This window comes from Osmerus mordax, chromosome 20 (assembly GCF_038355195.1).
Source record: "Osmerus mordax isolate fOsmMor3 chromosome 20, fOsmMor3.pri, whole genome shotgun sequence".
NCBI lineage: Eukaryota > Metazoa > Chordata > Actinopteri > Osmeriformes > Osmeridae > Osmerus > Osmerus mordax.
Window position 1 is genome coordinate 9,133,865 of NC_090069.1, and position 19,739 is coordinate 9,153,603.

Sequence of the window (19,739 nt, forward strand, 5' to 3'; positions counted from 1 at the left end):
GGACCCTTTCTTCACTTTGACAGGTCATGCAGAGGCCTGCTCAACAGAGTGCAACAGAGGATGCTGAGAGCAACACAGACTCCTTGCTGGACTACCCCTCTTTAGCTGGACAGCTTCTCTTCAGCTCTGACCCCAGGACAGCTTCATCCAGCTGGCCTGCCCTGCCTGCACGTGCTCCAGAGACAGACAGTCACCCCACAGACTACTGTGTCTACTGGCTCTGCAGATTGCTTTTTTGAGGACATTGATGAAAAAGGACAAACCAACATTTTCTACCTTGATGAAAGGTCTGAATGTTTAATCCTTTCCATGTCCCAGCATGCCAAGCTTCTGACTTTGAGTGTCTTAAGTGATGAAATCAGTTCAAGTGATAGACTTTTGACCTGAATCCAATGATTATCCATCTGAATGAAAAACACTCAAGAGAATTAGTGCTTCTTGGATGATTTGTGCTCCACATCAGTACATCTCACACATTTGCCTTTGTTTCCATGGGATTCATGGAATTGCTAGTTTCTGCTCCACCATTTCCACCGTAATGTAATAAAAAATATAATTTAGGACAGCAATTACATTTTGTGTTATCCTTTCGCATTACACACATTTAGTCAATGTTCTTAAACTCAACCGATTATTGTCATTTTACCATACTGTTCATATTGAACAGACATCAGTGTTTACTTGGAAAGATTACTGTATATTTCCACTTTTGAATTATATTTCCATCATAAGTTTGGTCTTTAATTTCATTTGGAAGTGGTATTAAAAGGTCTTAAAAAGTCTTACATTTAACTTGTTTATACCCGCAGACACCCTGTGAAACCCCCACCCCCACTCCAGAGACAGTTGGTGACAGAGAGGTGCAGACATTAAGTTAAACATAGTCATGCCTTAAGAGTAGAGTAAAAAATAGAGACTAAATGTATAAATGGATGCTGAAACTCAGTGCTTCGAGTTGGTGCATGTCAGTTTAGGCAAAGCCTTTTAAACCTCTAGGTTTAAAAATAATTTTGATTTAATTGAAACTCTTTTATACATTTATAGTTGGATTTGACATTTAACAGACATTTAATTCATTTAGCAAGTTGTTTAACTCAAACAACCATAACACAGTACAAATGGTATACAAAGCTGCAGTCAGATTTGGCGAAATTGTTAGCTTGGATGTTATCTTTACATATAGATGGGGTCTTGATGATGATGCGCATGCAGCTTCAAGGTAGAAAGATGTGTTCCATTTCACTTTTACTGTACCCTACACTTTTAATGTTCGCGCCATCCCCCCCTTTCTGAAAAAAGTTCGACTGATCTGATTTGTTGATTTCTGTTGCTATGAAAACCAGTTTAGCCAAGCTAACTAACATTGTTTTAGCTAGCTTGCATTACCATTTAATCGCTAACAAAACATTAGTAAAAATAGCTTGCTAATCGGGCAGAACTTGTTAATGCAGGAGACTCCGAGACCTTAGCGCGTCACTAGCATCTCGTCATATCACGCAGTCGGAGCACAAGTAGATAATCAGCGCCAGCGCTTTTGGGTACCCAGCATGCAGTGCGGCATGTCAAAAAACGCAAACACTTGTGGAAAATAGCGGGGGAGCTATCAGTCCACTTCAAACACGTATCATATTCTCATGTAGGTTAGTGCATGACATGTGCACCAGCAGATACTATTTTAAAAGAAATTCCTGCATTAAAACAATGTATCATGACAGTTTATATGATTTGGTCATTTATTATCACTCTAGCATTTAATTATCACGGCAAACAATTACACTGCACTAAACTGTAAGTGTAAATGTAAAGTGAAAATAACAAAACCAGTCAGTATGATGACTTGAGCGAATATCATTCACGTCTTACTAAAACAGTGGCCACGCGAAAGGGAATGAGGAAACTGTTTCCTCTACTAAAAAATACAACGCGGGTCACATGAAAAAATGATCCAAAGACTCGTAGAAAGACCGAGTCGGGAAATGAACGAATTGTTCCCTCTAGCGTTTCCTCTAGCTACAACTACAGAGCCTATGCAGGTCACGTGGAAAATTATCCAAAGACTCGTACCCGAAGACCGAGTCGGGAAATGAACGAATCATTTCTGTTTACTTGGACGAGCCTATGCAACAGTCCCGATGCACGGCCACGAGAAAATGAACGAATCACTCTTTGAGAGGACTCGTTACTCCCGAGTCCTTGTAAGGATTCGTTCAAAATGAACGAATCGTTCACGAACGACACATCACCACTCGCAAGGAGCTGATTGTAGGCTATGGCCTAGCCAATTTGCCAACGAGGTTATTCTTGATTGTGGATTGACTGAGGTTATGGAAAGAGATCTACTAAGAGAGTCAATGGCTGTGGTTTTCAAGTGATCTTTGAGAAAGTTTGGAAACAGAGTTGTGGTTAATATGTTTTGATTGTGGGAGGCAATTTTTGGACTGCATCTAAACCTCATGCGGCTGCTGCAGCATTTCTCCTTTGGCGTGACCTGCGCTGGGAGAAAGGGAAATAGCATGGATGGGGATAGTGTGCGGGACGCAATTTTATGCAATTTTACCTTGAAATGTCAACCATTTCATAACCTTTGTCCCAAAGCTGACCAAAGCTAATACTCTGCCCTTTCTACTCATACAATCTCAACAGTTGTTGTGTATCAGAGAGGATAGAGAGACTGACTTTGTAACCTTATGCTCATGAGTTCAAATACCCATTCAGCCTATTGTTGTTGGCCAAACATGAAGTAGTTTTGCTCTCTTGTTGTCCAACTCTCCATCTTCAACAGTGTACATGTTTATAATATTTTCCCATTTTGCGGAGGAACCCGCATCGGTGCTTGCAGCTATATTTATTATTATTATTAATAATATTAATGTTGTTATTATTAACAGTTCTCAGAATTAAAGATATGGTTAAAATAATTTAAAGAGAGTATTTGTCAGAGGCCTTTTTATTCTTAATTTTGACATTAATTTTCATTTTTAAACGAAACATATATATATATCGGTTCAAAATATCAGTTATCAGTCTACTTGATCTGTAATAATCGGTATCGGCATCGGTCCTGAAAAACGCATATCGGTCGACCCCTAATTTGAACTATGTTTTGAAATATGTACATTTGAAACTCTTTAGAAAAGAATTTAAAGTAGGAGTAAAGCTTAATTTAAGAATAATTTTATTACATCATAACCTAATCAATACCATGTACTGGAGGTTCTTTAACAAAAACACATAACCAATGAACTATTTAAAAATATTGACCATTTATAGAAAGTATTCATTTAACTGACACTTAAAAATTCACAGTTCACAAAACACAAATAATTCACAAGTACACAATTAACTGCTCTTCAGTCATCAACTACTACTACTACTACTACAATAAACCGTAGTGTAATACATTATATTAAATGTGACTTAAGCATTACTTAAGTATTAGTGAGTGAATCGATGAGTCAGTGAGTCACTTAGCTGACCTGTTTGGAGTCAAGGGTCATCAGGTTGAGACTGTTAGTGGAGATGTTGAGGTTGATGCTCATGCCAGAAAACTGCAGGTTGCTCTTTCCTAGGATATTGGACAGCACTTTGGATGGCGGCTGGGGAGCGTGGGCAGAGACAAGGTTAGAGTTATAAGTGGAGCAGAGATGTAGGGCAGGGATAGTGGCAAGGATCAGTGGTGTAGGATATGGGCAGGGTCAGAGGTGCACAGTAGGGTATGGGCAGAGGTAAGGGTATGGGTAAGGTCAGAGGTAGGGGTGTAGGGCAAGGGTAGGGTCAGAGCTATAGGATATGGGGCAGAGATAGGGGTATAGGGTATGGGAAGAGGTAGGGGTGTAGGGTATGGGTATGGTAAGGGATGTAGGGTATTGGCGGGGGCAGAGGTGTACGGTGTGGGCAGGGACAGAGAGAAAAGAGTGCATAGAAATTATGCAATTAACACTGGAATTGTGAGTATACTGAAAATGAGTTGAACTATTAAGATTTAAAGAATCAACTCAAATCCATGGCATCCGTAAAAAATGTTAATCCCACTCATTGGTTATTACAATTACACATGTCACCTAACCATTTTATTTTCTTCTCTCCCTGAGGGTGTTAATAGAGATCAAAATCACCATGGTCCAACACAAAATCATCAAACAGAGGCTTCTCTCAATCCAGACCTCCACATCCCTATCCAGATCTTTATTTTTTTCTGTCTCTCTTTCTTTCTCTCTCTGTCTGATTAGCTATATTCTGCACTACATGAGTCACTGAGCGTGCAGTGTGAATCGTGGGCTGAAGCTACGCCTACGCTCACACAGTCCTACACCTCTCTCCCTCCCTCACTTCCTCTCAATTTTTCTATCTTGCTGAAAGGACACACTCTTTCTCTTATCCTTTATTTATTATTATTAATTTTTTTACTTCTCGCACACATTCTCTTCCTTCTATATAATGAGTGATTAAAAAAAAAATTGTGATTCTTTCTGTCTCTCATTCTGACTATCTCATCCTCTACATCTGTTTAGGCATCTCCCCCCCCGTATTAGGTACCCCCCACCCTACCCACAACCCCCCTTTTATCAGAGATGTGTCATGGGTACCTTTCTCTTGCGCAGCGCTCCTTTGGTTCCAGGAACCGCCTCACACACCAGACTGATGGCCTCCCTGGGGGGGGGGGTGGGGTAGGGGAGGGGCTCAGAACAGCCACCACAGCCATTGCACATACTATACCTACAGACCGTCTTGGGCAGGTTAAAATAAGAGCTAGGGATATTACAGAATGGGTGTACTCTGCCCTTGACTTTCTGCCTCAGATGAGCATCATTCCTTGTGCATAGCAACAGCCTGGAGAAGGACGGTGGGAGTAGTAGGCCGAGACTCGTGGATGGCGACAGAGAAAAACGTCCAAGTGCAGCTATATAGCAACAGCAACACAGTATGGCGTGTTATCAATAAAGGGGAAATATCCAGGGTGAGTCTTTATGTTCAGGTCAGGAAATAACATGAAAATATAATCCATATTTTGGAGTGGGAAGGGGTATCCCCCCACAGCACAGTTACTCTTGTTCCGTAAAACAGACAATTCTTTTTTCAACACTGTCTTCCTTAGGTGAAGTAAACATCAACTGTCACTGTCTAATAATAGCACAAGAGGTGAGACCCAACTCTCTCTATGGTCAATGAACTCTAGTGCTGTGTGGTCCAGGGCTAATGTTAATGCCGCTGACTCCAGGAAGCCAAGTGGAAAACTGAATGTGACACACACATACTCACAGACGCACTCTGCCTCTCAGGCTCTTCCACATCAGCCTGTTACCCAATAAATAACCACAGTAGAACTGGACAGCTTCATATAATTAATTGTCTAAACATACAGAAAAGGCAAGCTTACCTTGTTATTTGTGATCTTGTGTTGAAATCCAAGGATCTCATTGATCGAAGGACTTCAATGCAACCCAAATACTAAAAGAAGAAAATTGCTAACAGTTAGATCATAAATGTCCACTGGTGAAGAAATTGCCTAGTGTCTACACGGCATGGCATGAATCCGGAAGTTGGCCATTTCTAAGATATTTTCCATAAACAATGCAACTGAATATGAGGAGTGGAAGTAAAAAAAAAAAATGAAGGTTATGAAAATGCATGTGAATTGAAAATGGTGGTGATGAAAATGAATTAAAAAATAGCAAAATAAAAACTTGAGTGAAAATGATCAAGATATTTTATTTTCCCCTGTACTTGATTCATCACTAACAACACAAAATTGCCATTTATCATTGAAGACAAGTCGCCTCAAGGATGTAAGCAAAAAACATGAATTGATCAACACAGTGTCCGTGATGCAGCTGATGACGACAGTTATTCTCAGTGGTTTTGATACCTACATTTTTTTGATCACAATTGAAATTCTCAAAAGTACTTGTTCAACATTCACATCATCTAGTCACGCATGCAGATAATAAAGCAATTTATCATTCTTTTAAACAAATTGCTAATGCTCTGGTACATTCATGCAAATTATTATGTAGCCTACAATTGTATGCAGCATGACAGTTGATTATGTCATGTTGATCCATGTATGTATTATATTTGCTCTCTGTTAAATTGTCTTTCCCTCACAATCATCTATACATTTAGTTCATTATATAAGTCATTACATGTATAATGGTTGAGCCAGTTGTCATAATTGTAGGCATAATTCACCATACAGCGCAGCATGTACAGTTATGCCTAAGAGGTGTTTGCTAGGTTAAAATTAACATTTGTATTTTGTTCCATTGTGCTATGCAATGCAGTAAAAACTATTGTATTTTCTGTATCGCATTCACATACTGTAAGACCCCAATAACAAACTGAAGAGGCTAAATTTGTAAAAACATTGTTCCTGTCGTATGCCCGTTTGCGCAGTTGATTCGGTGGCACACAGACAAACACAGAGATTCCGGCAATTATAGATCTATCTATGGACTGGACTTTGGCTGCAGAGAGGATTCACTGTAGTACTGGGTCGTTCATGAATGATATGTTATTTTTGAACAAATCTTTAAAGTGAACTGAATCCTCCCCCAAAAAGATTTGTTTGTTGGAGTCTCTGCCTAATTATGCTTTTGGCGGATTGAAGGAATTAAAAGAAAGTAGGAAGCATTTTAGAACTGTTTCCGCCAGTTCTTCAGGTTTGTTTGTTCAGAACAAGAACAACCAGATGTTGTTCGCGAAGGTGAATCACTGATTCTCGCTCGCAAATAGGAATGAGAGAATCACTGGATCTCGTTCGCAAACAAGAGAATCTTCAGAATGTAGGCCACTCCAGGACCTTAATGTGCTTCTTCTTGAGCCACTCCTTTGTTGTCTTGGCCATGTGTTTTGGGTCATTGTCATGCTGGAATACCGATCCACAACCCATTTTCAATGCCCTGGCTGACGGAAGGAGGTTCTCACCCAAGATTACATGGTAATCGGTACATGGCCCGTGCATCGTCCCTTTGATGCGGTGAAGTTGTCCTGTCCCTTGGTGGGACCATGGTCCCAGCTGCCTTGAGATCATTGACAAGATCCTCCCGTGTAGTTCTGGGCTGATTCCTCACCGTTCTCATGATTATTGCAACTCCACAAGGTGACATCTTGCATGGCGCCCCAGACCAAGGGAGATTGACATTTATTTTGTGTTTCTTCCATTTGCGAATAATTGCATCAACTGTTGTCACCTAGTGATGTTACGCTCAAAGCCGTGCTCACAAAGCGGTATCGACATTTCTAAACCGTTGGTACAGACACAAACGTGTCGAACGTGGCTTCAAATGGGCAAAAACCACGTGATCACCTGTCGAAGGGTCGAAGCAGCTGAGACAAACAGCGTTTTATTCAAACGCTTAAAAGACATCAGAAATCACTAATATTCGTAGGTTATAGAGAGGAGACATAGGCCTATTTACGGACGCTACAGAATACATTCATTGACAGAGCCAGAGATATAGATTGCCAGAGCTAGATAGACAGAGATAGATACAGATGTGAGATGTGAGAGAGTAAGTGTACACAATCACATACATCTTTCTCTAGTTTTACCAACCTTCAAATGTGGCCATCCCTTTCCCGGTTGCAAAAGCATGTTCCAAAACCTTAACCGCTAGCCTACATTATCATATAATAATGTATTCATTTAGCATATACTTCCACTAAAACGGGATGCGAGGATTCGATCTCACTGTGTCGGACTGAGGGGCAGCGCTCTTACCACGAGGCCATACTCTTAGCTGTTGGTGTAATTACTATAACAACCTAAAAATAAATTTTATGAACGTAAAGTAGCAAAATAGCAAAGTATCTTGTTTATAATACAACAAGATATATGATAACATATTTTGGACACTTGCACATCGAAACATTTGTCACATAACCTTTATTTATCAAATTAATGACGATTGTAAGACTAACGTTTCGAGGACTTGAAGTCACTCGATTCCTTAGATCTCTCGATACAGTCGCCATACCATTAAATGAACAGCAGATGTCCCTATGGAGAAGATGTATCGAACGCTTCGAAAAAGCGATACTTTTTTGACACAATTGTTTCAAATAGCTTGTTGCTTCGGAAAGCTTCATTTCCCCCATCACTATTGTCACCTTCTCACCAAGCTGCTTGGCGATGGTCTTGTAGCCCATTCCAGCCTTGTGTAGGTCTACAATCTTGTCCCTGACATCCTTGGACAGCTCTTTGATCTTGTCAATGGTGGAGAGTTTGGAATCTGATTGATTGCTTCTGTGGACAGGTGTCTTTTATACAGGTAACGATGTGGGATTAGGAGCACACACTTAGGGAGTGCTCCTAATCTCAGTTTGTTACCTGTATAAAAGACACCTAGGAGACAGAAATATTTCTGATTGAGAGGAGGTCAAATACTTATTTCACTCATTAAAATGCAAATCAATTTATAAAACATTTGACATGCATTTTTCTGTATGTTGTTGTTGTTATTCTGTCTCTCACCGTTCAAATAAACCTACTATCATCATTTATTTGTCAGTGGGCAAATGTACAAAACTGTAAGTCCTTGTTTGATGCCTAAGGCAATGGAAATCAGGCAAAACCATAGTGAGTTGTTTGTGTAGTCTACTCAGCAGCAATTGTAGCTAATAACTTTACAGCTATACTGAAATAAAGTATCCACTTAAAAAATTGTCTTTGTCTTAGTTAGTTATCCAGCATTTCATCCCAAAAGGAAACCCGGCTCACCTGGCTGTATGATTGCCATTCACAATCTTTTGCTGAGTTCGCTTGTCTTTATTGAGTTTGTCATAGAAAGTGACGCACTTTATAGGACTTTTTAATTTTCACTAACCACTCATCCGAGCAATACACATAATTTAATCTTCACAGTTTTACATGTACTACAGTGCAGCGTAACGCTTTATTTAGTGCCAGATGAACATGGCTGAAAATGTTCCTGGCTGTGATTTTTTTGGGTGGATGTGGAAGTGCTTATGCAAACAATGTGAAACGTGGGACTTGCACGTCCTTGGGTTCTGAAATGGACACCTGCAAAATTCGAACTCTGCACAGTGCCTGTTCTTGAGATAACCATGGGACACTAGTTGCCCTAAGAATGCCCTTGTCATTATAAAATCACACAGAGACACACTGGGATTCCTGGCATTATTAGATAGATGCCATGGGATTTATGTTAGGCTATGTGGGTTAAAAGTGCTGTAGTACATTATAGTCAGGCACAAACAAATTCAATTTCAAATTTCAAATTCAATTTCATCTGACCCCCCGGGGGGTGAGCGGTTAGGGAGTCTGACTATAAATCAGAAACTTGTTGGTTCGATTCCCAGCTGTGCCAAACAACGTTGTGTCCTTGGGCAAGGCACTTCACCCTACTTGCCTCGGGGGGAATATCCCTGTACTTACTGTAAGTTGCGGATAATATGTGGACTATCTATACTAAGGGTACATAAACTAGCAGTACTAAGTGGGATTAGAATATAATTAAATATACAATAAAATAAAATATAAGTTGCCGTAAATTACAATATAAAAATACAAAAATACAAATATTACAAAAAATACAAATGTACAAGATACCATTATTGTAATGCAGTGCAAGGGAAGGAAGGAATATCTGTGTTTCTTATATACTAGTGCAGGGGTCACTAATTGGCGGACCGCGGTCCGGGTCCGGACCCAGGCGGTTCCCTATCCGGACCTATAACCGATATATTATTATGGAATTAATTCATTTTGACGGAACGTTTCCATTTTAACCGGCACATCTTTTTGTTCCAACTAAATGTGGTTTCAATCTTACTTGTCCAATACAAAGGTTCAATCAGGAGCTTTAATAACTATAATCACCATGACAACTCACTCACTGAGTTGGTTGCAACCTCTGTGGGTCAGGTTGTGTGTGTCATTTGCAACAACGCAGGCTAATCGATTTGCTAACAGGACCCGTTTCTTCCTTAGCGAAAAACATGGCGTGCTCTAAACCCGGCGAAAATCCAAATCCAAAAATACCTAATTTCAGACAAGTATGCATTTGTGCTGCCGGTGGGGCGCACAAAACCGATGTGTTTAATGAGACGGTTGCCCTTGTCGTGGTAGCTAATGTGAAACGTCACTATCATGGCCGTGGGAACTAGGAGTGCTGTAGCACCCCCTGACAGCACGAGAATTTCCAATGATATGACTTTAAAATTCACCACCGCGGCACAGCCCAGCCCCGCAGTAGCGGACTGGCCATCGGGAGCACCGGGAGAAGAATAACAATGGAAAACCAGGCTAAGAAACGTAAGGGTGGGGCTGAAACATTGAGACAAAAAGACATCACCTTCACTAGACAAGGTTTTACCAATTGAAAAACGGCTATGTTCATTTTACATAAAGCTCAAAAAACTACTGTGTGCTCAAATAAAGGCAAAAAAAATGGTCTTGCGTGCTACACGCGCTCGCATTTAGTATCCTAGCGTTCTCACGAACTAGCATCACATCAAACAGAATATGCATGACCTATTTTTACTCCCAGTCCATCCCTACCGCCCCGCAACATTAATACCCCCCCCCCCCCCCCCCCAGCAGCACCCCCCTGATAAAATATCCTATGTTCCCGCGGCTATGGTCACTATGACACAAAGCATGGACACTTTGAACAAAATTACCCCCAGAACTCTGAGGTAAGGACCAGAAAAATAAACCATAATTGTTCCGGACCCTGGACTGAATGGAAATTTGGTTAGTGGACCTTTTGGGTTTCTAATTGAGTACCCCTGTACTAGTGTAATAATTGGACCAATACGCTGTTCCTATTGGTCCAGAAGACGTTTTCAAAAGTTAATAAATCCGTTTGTATACCTCCTGAAAGTTCGCAGAGGTAAATAAACGTTTTTTACGGACCTAGCAACAAGCGGTTGCCTTGGAGATGTAGCAATTGACCTTAACAATGTGGCATCTGCTCGGCAACAAAGTAGCCTAAATTGTCATAAAAAGTTAATTTCTGTGATATCTCAGCCAGAGAGTTGTTCTGTTCAAATAAAGTATTTGTGTTATTTTTTTAGGTTTGTAAACCTTGGAAGCGGACGTCTTTGATCAAAGGTCCCATAATGCACCTACGGTCTCGGTTAACAAACGTTTTAACAAATCTCGGTTTACAAAGGCGTTTGCAGACCTGTTGAGGAGTAAACATTTGCAGTATGTAACAAGGTGCAGGGAGGACACACTTGGGAGTCAGGTGGCTGAGCGGTTAGAGAATGGGCTCGTAATCAGAAGGTTGCCGGTTTGATTCCTGGCCATGCGAAATGACGTTGTGTCCTTGGGCAAGGCAAGGCACTTCACCTTACTTGCCTCGGGGAATGTAAATGTAAGTGCAAGGAGACAGAAGGAGGCAGGATTCACAAAACAAAGGTGGAGACAACAAGTATAAACAGGGACAAGAATTTATTGTAGAGTAGCTAGTAGCCTCCGGGTCGACCCCCCGACCTGCCCCGGCCCTCTGCCCTGCCTCTGGGCCGACCTCCGGACCTGCCCCGACCCTCTGCCCTGCCTCCGTCCGGTGACGTCCCTTGAGAGGGGGGTACTGTCACAGCCACAGCTGTGCCCCCCCGGTTTCAGTTTTTTGCCCTGCCCTAGTGTTTCCCTGTCATTGTCTTCACCTGTCTTGTTAGCTTCATTGTGTCCACCTGTGTGTCGTTTGGTTCGGTGTATTTAGGTTTCTGTTTTGTGTTTTTGTCTTGTCCTCTCTGTGTGAGTACCCTATCTGTGTCCCGTTTTCTGAAATTAAACCTCTGTTTATCGCATTGCCTCGCAACTCCCTTGCATTTGGGTCCTACCCCACCTCACATATCCCGTTCTGCAGTTCATGTTACAACCGATTTCGAGAGAAAGAGCTGAGTATAGCGAGGGCTGTCATCGTGTCATCTCCACTCACACAGCGCCTGCGCGGCCAGTCTGACTAGATAACAGCAATTGTGTATTAGCATTTTGGATTAGACTATTGTTCAATAAATAAATCTAAACATATTTTAGCCTTTATCTGACTGACAATTGTGTTGATCACTAAAATTGCATTGACTTGGCATGCAGTTTTTTTAACTGAAAGTAGCTACTAATGTATCAAGCTACTTTTTACAGATTTTTGAAACTTAGCTTGCTACATTTTTACGAGTGGTAGCTTCTGTGTCGTGAAGCTGAATTTATTGTGGAGTAGCTAGTAGCTAAGCTCACTACACATATCAAGTAGCTTGCCCATCACTGCTTAACCCTTGTGCTGCCTTCGGGTCACATGACCCAAAGGTTCATAACGAACCACCGTTGTGTTTACCTAATTTTACCCAATACAAAAACAAATAAAAATAATTTTCTTTTAACCATTCCAATGTGGGGGGTCTGAGACAGCCCGACAGTTACAAGAAAATGCTTCACTTTGTTTTTGTATGAGGTAAATTTGTCGCAATACAACGGTGGGTCACAATGACTGATGGGTCAGAATGACCCGAAGAGAACACAAGGGTTAAAACTACATTCTGTGACACAACCACAGTATTTCCCAAATTATAACTGCTATATAGTTGTGAGTTTCCTCCTCAGCCATTATTGGTGCTGGTTGGTATGAAATGCAGCCTGGGATACTTACCTGTCCAAGTCCACACAAGTCACCTCCCGATGCGTCCTTAATAAAACGGGTGGTGTCAGGCCAAAAACTGTCCTAGTGCCAAAAACTGTCCTATCTGACGTCACAATGCCGTTCGATGCAAGGACGCGTCAGTTGCTATGCCAACCTTAAATTCCTGAGATATCTACGCGTGCTAGCAGGAAACGAGTGAAAGCTTCAAATCGTAGAGTAGAATAAATTGGTTTAAATGGGCCTAAATACAAAACTTCCTACCTAGTAACCAGGAAGTTTCCTGCTAGCACGCATAGATATCTCAGGAATTTAAGGTCGGGCCTGACAGTGGACCAAGGACACTTCCAGGTATTCGGACTGTACTTGGCTAGATGCAGACTTTGAATTGTAACAGTACTTGGGCTGCGACTGATGATCCTTCAATAGTACACAGAAGAACACAAGTAGGCTACAGACAGGAACGCCGATTGAAAAGGGCTAAGATCCTTCTCGGAAAGTCTGAGGTACCTAACTAACCTCACAAGCCTCCTGCAAGGACATGGGCCCTGCACTGATCTGCACCCCCTGGATGAATTCCCTTGTGATGGAACAGCTCATTGACATAGACTTTCCCAAAGAAAAGCTACGCTAGGACAGCCACCATGCCATTTCATTAGACATACTGGTCATCATCACAAACAGAAAATGGCATGGTAAAATGCATGGTTACAAACCTGAAACTAGTGTTAGAAGTCACAGAACTACCCATATTCTTCCAACAGATTTATCTACCCCTGTTTTATCTGTTAATACCCCACAGATGAAACTGTCCCTTCTAAATGTTAGATCACTAAATAACAAAACATTTCTAGTTAATGATCTGGTCAAAGAAAACAACTTAGACTGCATCTGTCTAACAGAAACCTGGCTAAACAATGACACGGCAACAGCAACTTTGATAGAAGCGTGTCCGCCCGATTACAGCTTTCACCAAGTTTCTAGGATATCAAAAAAAGGTGGAGGATGCAACAAAAAAACAAAAAAGAATTCTTAGTCCATAGAAGATTTTTAGACGATACAGCTATGATGACATTTTCTGAACAATTTGCGCTATATGAGCCGACTAATCATGATTGCTCTCTGAATGAAATGGTAGAGAACCTCAATGATGCACTATTATCTGTGTTAGACTCTGTTGCACCACTGAAAACCAAAAACAAGTGCACAAGCAGAACCTCCCCATGGCTGAGAAATAAAGAAAATTGTGAAACGAAAATAAATTGCTGTGCAGCAGAGAGAAAATGGAGGAAAACAAAGATCACTATCCACTACAATATCTACAAAGATACACTAACCACCTATAACAAAACCATCCGTCTAGCAAGGAGAGAATATTTCTCCAACATTATTACAGAAAATGCCAGAAATTCCAGAGTTCTTTTCTCCACCATTGACCAGCTGCTAAACACTGTCCCTGCCCCACCTCCATCCTCAGCAGTTTTAAATGTGAAGAGCTTTCTTTGTTCTTCAAGAACAAAATAACTTTGATCAGAGCTAGTATTATTAATAGTGGGGTCGAAACTGACATCAGTAGATTCTGCAACATAACCATGAGCACATTTACCTGTATCACACTTAGTGAACTTTCCAAAATTGTCAGCGAATGTAACTCCACAACATCAGATATTGATCCTATACCCACAACATTCTTTAAGCGAGTGTTTGATAGTGTCTCAGGTCCGGTGCTAGAGATTATAAACACATCCCTTAGAACTGGCGTCTTCCCAGATGCCTTCAAAACAGCTGTTGTAAAGCCACTATCAAAGTAACCCAAATTGGATAACAGTCTACTTGCAAATTACAGACCAATATCAAACCTGCCATTAATTAGTAAAGTACTGGAAGAGATAGTTTTAGTCCAATTAAATTATTTTCTTGAAGAAAATAACATCCTGGAAGTCTCGTCAGGTTTCTCGTCAGGTTTTAGGAAATATCACAGTACTGAAACTGCTCCCACCAAAATAATTAGCAACCTCAGACTAAACTCTGATGCAAATAAAGTCTCTATCCTTATCCTGTTAGATCTCAGTGCAGCATTTGATACCATTGATCACGACATCCTAATCAATAGACTGGAAAAGCTTATTGGGTTCACGGATAGTGTATTGAACTGGATGAAATCATATATCACAGGAAGGAAGTTTTATGTTAGTTTAGGAGACCATAGGTCCAAGAAACATGAGAACTGCTACGGGGTTGCTCAAGGAAGCTGCTTAGGTCCATTACTTTTTTCCCTTTATATGTTACCACTCGGCGACATAATCAGAGAACATAACATAGATTTCCATAGCTATGCGGATGACACACAACTATATATATCCACTGAACCCAACGATGCAACGGCCATCAATTCCATTACCAACTGCCTGTTGGCAATAAACAAATGGATGAATGATAACTTTCTTAAATTAAATGAAGACAAAACCGAAGTCCTACTATGTGGCCCCAAATCCAAAAGAGAGATGCTTAATAAGAATCTAGGAGGCTTAACCCCCTGTTTTAAACCAGATGTGACGAGTCTCGGTGTAATCCTGGACTCAGATTTGAATTTCAACTCTCACATTAATAAAGTGACCAAAACAGCTTTCTTTCACCTGAGGAATATAGCAAAGGTACGACCATTCATAAACCAAAATGATGCAGAGAAGTTAATTCATGCGTTTATATCCAGCCGGCTGGTCTACTGTAACACACTTTTCATTTACATTTACATTACATTTAGTCATTTAGCAGACGCTCTTATCCAGAGCAACTTACAGTAAGTACAGGGACATTCCCCCGAGGCAAGTAGGGTGAAGTGCCTTGCCCAAGGACACAACGTCATTTGGCACAGCCGGGAATCGAACTGGCAACCTTCTGATTACTAGCCCGATTCCCTAACCGTTCAGTGGCTTTTCAATGGTCTTCCCAAGAAAACCACTGAAATACTACAGCTCATTCTAAATTCTGCAGCTAGATTATTAACCAAAACTAAAAGGAGAGAACACATTAGTCCTGTCCTAGCTACTTTACACTGGCTCCCCGTTACCTTCAGAATTGACTTTAAGGTCCTTTTCCTCACATACAAAGCTCTATACGGACAAGGACCTAGCTATATTGCTAACTCCCTTATAAACTACACACCAGCTAGAACACTGTGATCATCAAATGCAGGCCTATTAGAGGTCACCAGAAGCAGTCATAAGAAGATTGGTGATTCGGCCTTTGCCAATACGCCTCAAAACTATGGAACAAATTACCCATAAATATTAGGGAAGCAAACACGCTAGACCTTTTTTAAAGACTGCTTAAAACCTACCTTTTTACCGAAGCATTTAAGTAATTTTATCTCAGAAGGGTTTTACTAGTTTTATTAGTTATATTGTTTTTATAGATTTTCCATTTTAATTATTACTTTTATCACGTGTATTATTGTTATTAAATCTCTATGTAAAACACCTTGAGCTACAATTCTTGTATGAAATGTGCTTTTAAGTCTTACTTACAATAAGAGATGGCTGCTCCATGCATCAACTGTTTGTGAAAGTTGTAATACGGTTTATCTGCACCTTTGATTTGTATCTTGTACGGTCTAACTTCTATCCATGGACATGTTGCTATGGTGTTGTGTAAGCAAGTTGAACTGGTTAAACTCACTCCAGAGTATTAATCCGCTCACCTGCGCCATCAAAGAGCTAGCTTTTCTATGGCATAGCTGGTTAAAGCGGTGTTTGTAAAGATGGTAGTCGCGTTTGTGAGTCAGAGGACCAGAGTTCAAATCCCAGTACGGGGAAAGATACGGAGAAAGCAACACTGACCAGCAGGTCAACTACACTTGTTACAGTGGTGTCGTAACCCAGATCCTTCTGGTTAGCCGTTGCCGACCAGCTGAAGTCACTGTGGTGTGTTGGAGTGAGTTTAGGGGGACGAAAACCACTTCTACTTGACTATGTTCAGAAGGTAACTGAGAGCATGATTACCAAGGTAGATGAAACTATAATCCGGCGATGAATGATGTGAAAACCAGGGTTGATATACTGCAAGGCTGATGAGTTGATGAGAGACAGGTGTGGAGACTGAGGCAGTGTGTGTGGGTAATTGGAAACCGGAGACCACAGAAATAAACAAAAAAACGCCGCTAGGGGGCAGAGGTAGAGGGCCTGACAGACTGTGGCCGTTTATCAATCCACGTTTTTCTCTGTTCTTGTGTTTTTGAAAACTCGTTTGATGTCATCTTTCATTGCGGTTCCAATACAAAGAACACAAGTCACCAAGAACGCCAAAAATACCCGGAAATGTTTTTGATCCGGCCCCTTTATCGAGGATGCATTGGATGGTGACTTGGTCAGCGAGAACTCATCTGATTTCCCAGAAACCATTGCAAGAACACACACATCTCAAATCGTTCTCCGTCCTCGCGGTCTTACAAGACCGTTCTTGCCAGATGCTTGGCAAGAACTTTCTTCTCAAGAACGCAAGTACGTTCTTAGCGTTCTTTTTATTGATAAACAGCCAATGTAGACTTGCTATTTGTAACTTAAGTAACTGACGTAGGAATCGCTGATTAGGAGTTTACATTCAGAGCCGGCCAAACACAACAAGCCATACATTAAAGGCAGGATAGGAAAGTTAAGCAAACCTAAACATTTTAGCTCTAGTTTGAAAAGATTCAAACCAAAATATCTCACCCCCTCCCCTAAAAGCCACTCCTCCAAAACATATGAACATGCTGCCTGACTACTGCCGGGAGGTAGGTTGACAGACAGACAAGCACCCTGTCCAATCATTGCATTCGGTCCAAATGCTGTCCAATCATTAGTGCCGGTCCAGCCAAAATGATTGGTTGTGTTTATTACAGTCCTGCGACACCCACAGATATCGGATTGATTACATTTTACTGTCAAACCTTTTGATTCAGCTTGTATGGATCTTCACCATGGATGGATCATCCAATGGGCATTCTGGGCACGGGCCCAGTGACCCATGCACATTTGGGGCCCAAGCAGTAAAAGAAGATATATATATATATATATATATATTGTGTTCTTGCCCCCCTACATTTCAGGTCATGACACGAAATACGAAAATTCCTCTCAAAGGATGATACTGAAAAACTAATACATGCATTTGTTACATCCCAACTGGACTACTGCAAATGTGTTGTTCTCTGGCCTCCCAATTACTTACTTAAAACATTTACAGCGGGTGCAAAATGCTGCTGCTAGATTATTAACTAGAACCAGAAAGTTTGATCACATAACATTTACTCTTGTCTCTTTACACTGGCTCCCTATCCAAGCCAGAGCTGATTTCAAAGTTCTATTACTAACTTACAAATCTCTGCATGGATTGGCACCACTTTACCTCTCTGGTCTCCTTGCACCCTATCGCCCTGCAAGGACACTTAGATCTCAAGATGCCAGCTATCTGGTGGTTCCCAAAATTAAGAAAAAAACTGCTAGAGGCAGGGCGTTCTCATACAGAGCACCTTTTCTCTGGAACAAATGACCTGTCTCAATTAAGGAGGCTGATACTGTTTTGACATTCAAAATTAGGTTAAAAACATTCTTGTTTAGTAAATTTTATGACTGCTAAAGATAAATATGTGTGTATGTACTTTCTATGTAAACCTGGTGTGTGTTTGTCTGTGTGTATCACATGTAACTTTAAATTGCAATTAAAGTTTCTATATGTTCATGTTGCCCCATCTAGATTTTACAAATGAAGTAAACCTGTTACTGTATATTGTTATTGTTTCCGTTACTAGTTGGTGACAACGTGGGACGGGGCATTCTCACCCTTATTCTATAAATATAACCTATTTTAGAGTTCTTTCCCCTGGAACAGATTTCATGTTCCAACCGAGGGGGAATGGCGCTGTCTTAAGGCCGATTCAGGGCCTGACTGGCCATCTGGCCAGGCACTGGCCTGACCCAATCAAATCCAGGAACCCCCTTCCCCTCAATCATAATATCGCCTCCCGCAGGCCTTGAGACACGAGCTGTTGGCTAATGCAGGGGTACAGATGAAATTTACTCAATTAGTTATTTTGTGTAATATATTATTTTGTGTAATATATATGTATATATATTGAAGCTGCAATAAACATTAGTATGTCAATCACACACCAAAACTTCATGCCCTCAGCAAATGTTTTACATCCTGCTGATCTCAGCAGGATGTAAGTGATTACAAATATACTGCAAGCAGCAATGGAGGGGCCAAGCAGTCCAGAGCAGGACATAGCACCATAGCCTCCATAGCACTTGTGCAACAATTAAGTCACAACAACCTTTTGCACTCATGCAACACACCAAGTTACCAACATACCAGTGATTTTTCTGGTATAGCACCCCAGCCCTCTGGTCTTCGTGGGAACGATGGAACCCGAGTGTGGTGACAATCGGACAAATGGTTGCTGAGATATGCTCTCACGTCTTGTTTGGCGGCTTTGCGGTTTCGGTTTTGAAAATGGAAAATCCATCTGATACCTTTGTGAAGCTGGGTCTGAAGATCATCTTTGACAAATTTGGTGAACATTGGACAACATTTGTGGCATGCAAAAGGTTTTTACACTTATACATGAAATCCTAAATGGCGGCCGCCGCCGCCGTTGATCGTCTCTACTGAAAAAACGGTTTTGAAAATGGAAAATCCATCTCATACCTTTGTGAAGCTGGGTCTGAAGATAATCTGTGCCAAATTTGGTAATCATTGGACAAAATGTGTGGCTTGCGAAAGGTTTTTACAGTTTTCATGAAATCCAAAATGGCGGCTGCATCAATTCAGATGTGAAAAGTTATCAATGGTCAGGCTTGATATCTCACAAGACATCAAGAGACAAATAAATTACTTTATTAAGGTAAACACTTCAACAGTTATTAGCCAAAACACGTTTATGCTTCCGGCCACGCCCCCTTTTAGTCACATGACACAATTTTTGAGGGACATATTCACAATAAGGTTTCAAGTCGGCGTAACAAATTTGGTGTTACTGCCTCAAAGAACTGCTGAGATATGACCTCACTTCCGGTTTGGCGGCTTTTCTGCTGAATTTGATTGTCTGTCACGGACAAACGCTTGTGGGGATCAAAATTCTTTACCATAACTTTTGTG

General features: G+C 41.0%; 1 protein-coding gene across 1 annotated transcript in view; it reads right to left on the minus strand.

Annotated features, from left to right (window-relative positions):
• shc3 (SHC (Src homology 2 domain containing) transforming protein 3) overlaps positions 1-19,739 on the minus strand; it is a 61,237-nt gene that overhangs the window by 25,435 nt on the left and 16,063 nt on the right. Inside the window, exons 2-4 of the mRNA XM_067258108.1 lie at positions 5,378-5,448; positions 4,587-4,650; positions 3,477-3,596 (exon numbers count right to left, since the gene is read on the minus strand). Of these exons, the coding sequence (XP_067114209.1) occupies positions 3,477-3,596; positions 4,587-4,650; positions 5,378-5,448 (255 nt within the window). The remainder of the gene's footprint in view (positions 1-3,476; positions 3,597-4,586; positions 4,651-5,377; positions 5,449-19,739) is intronic.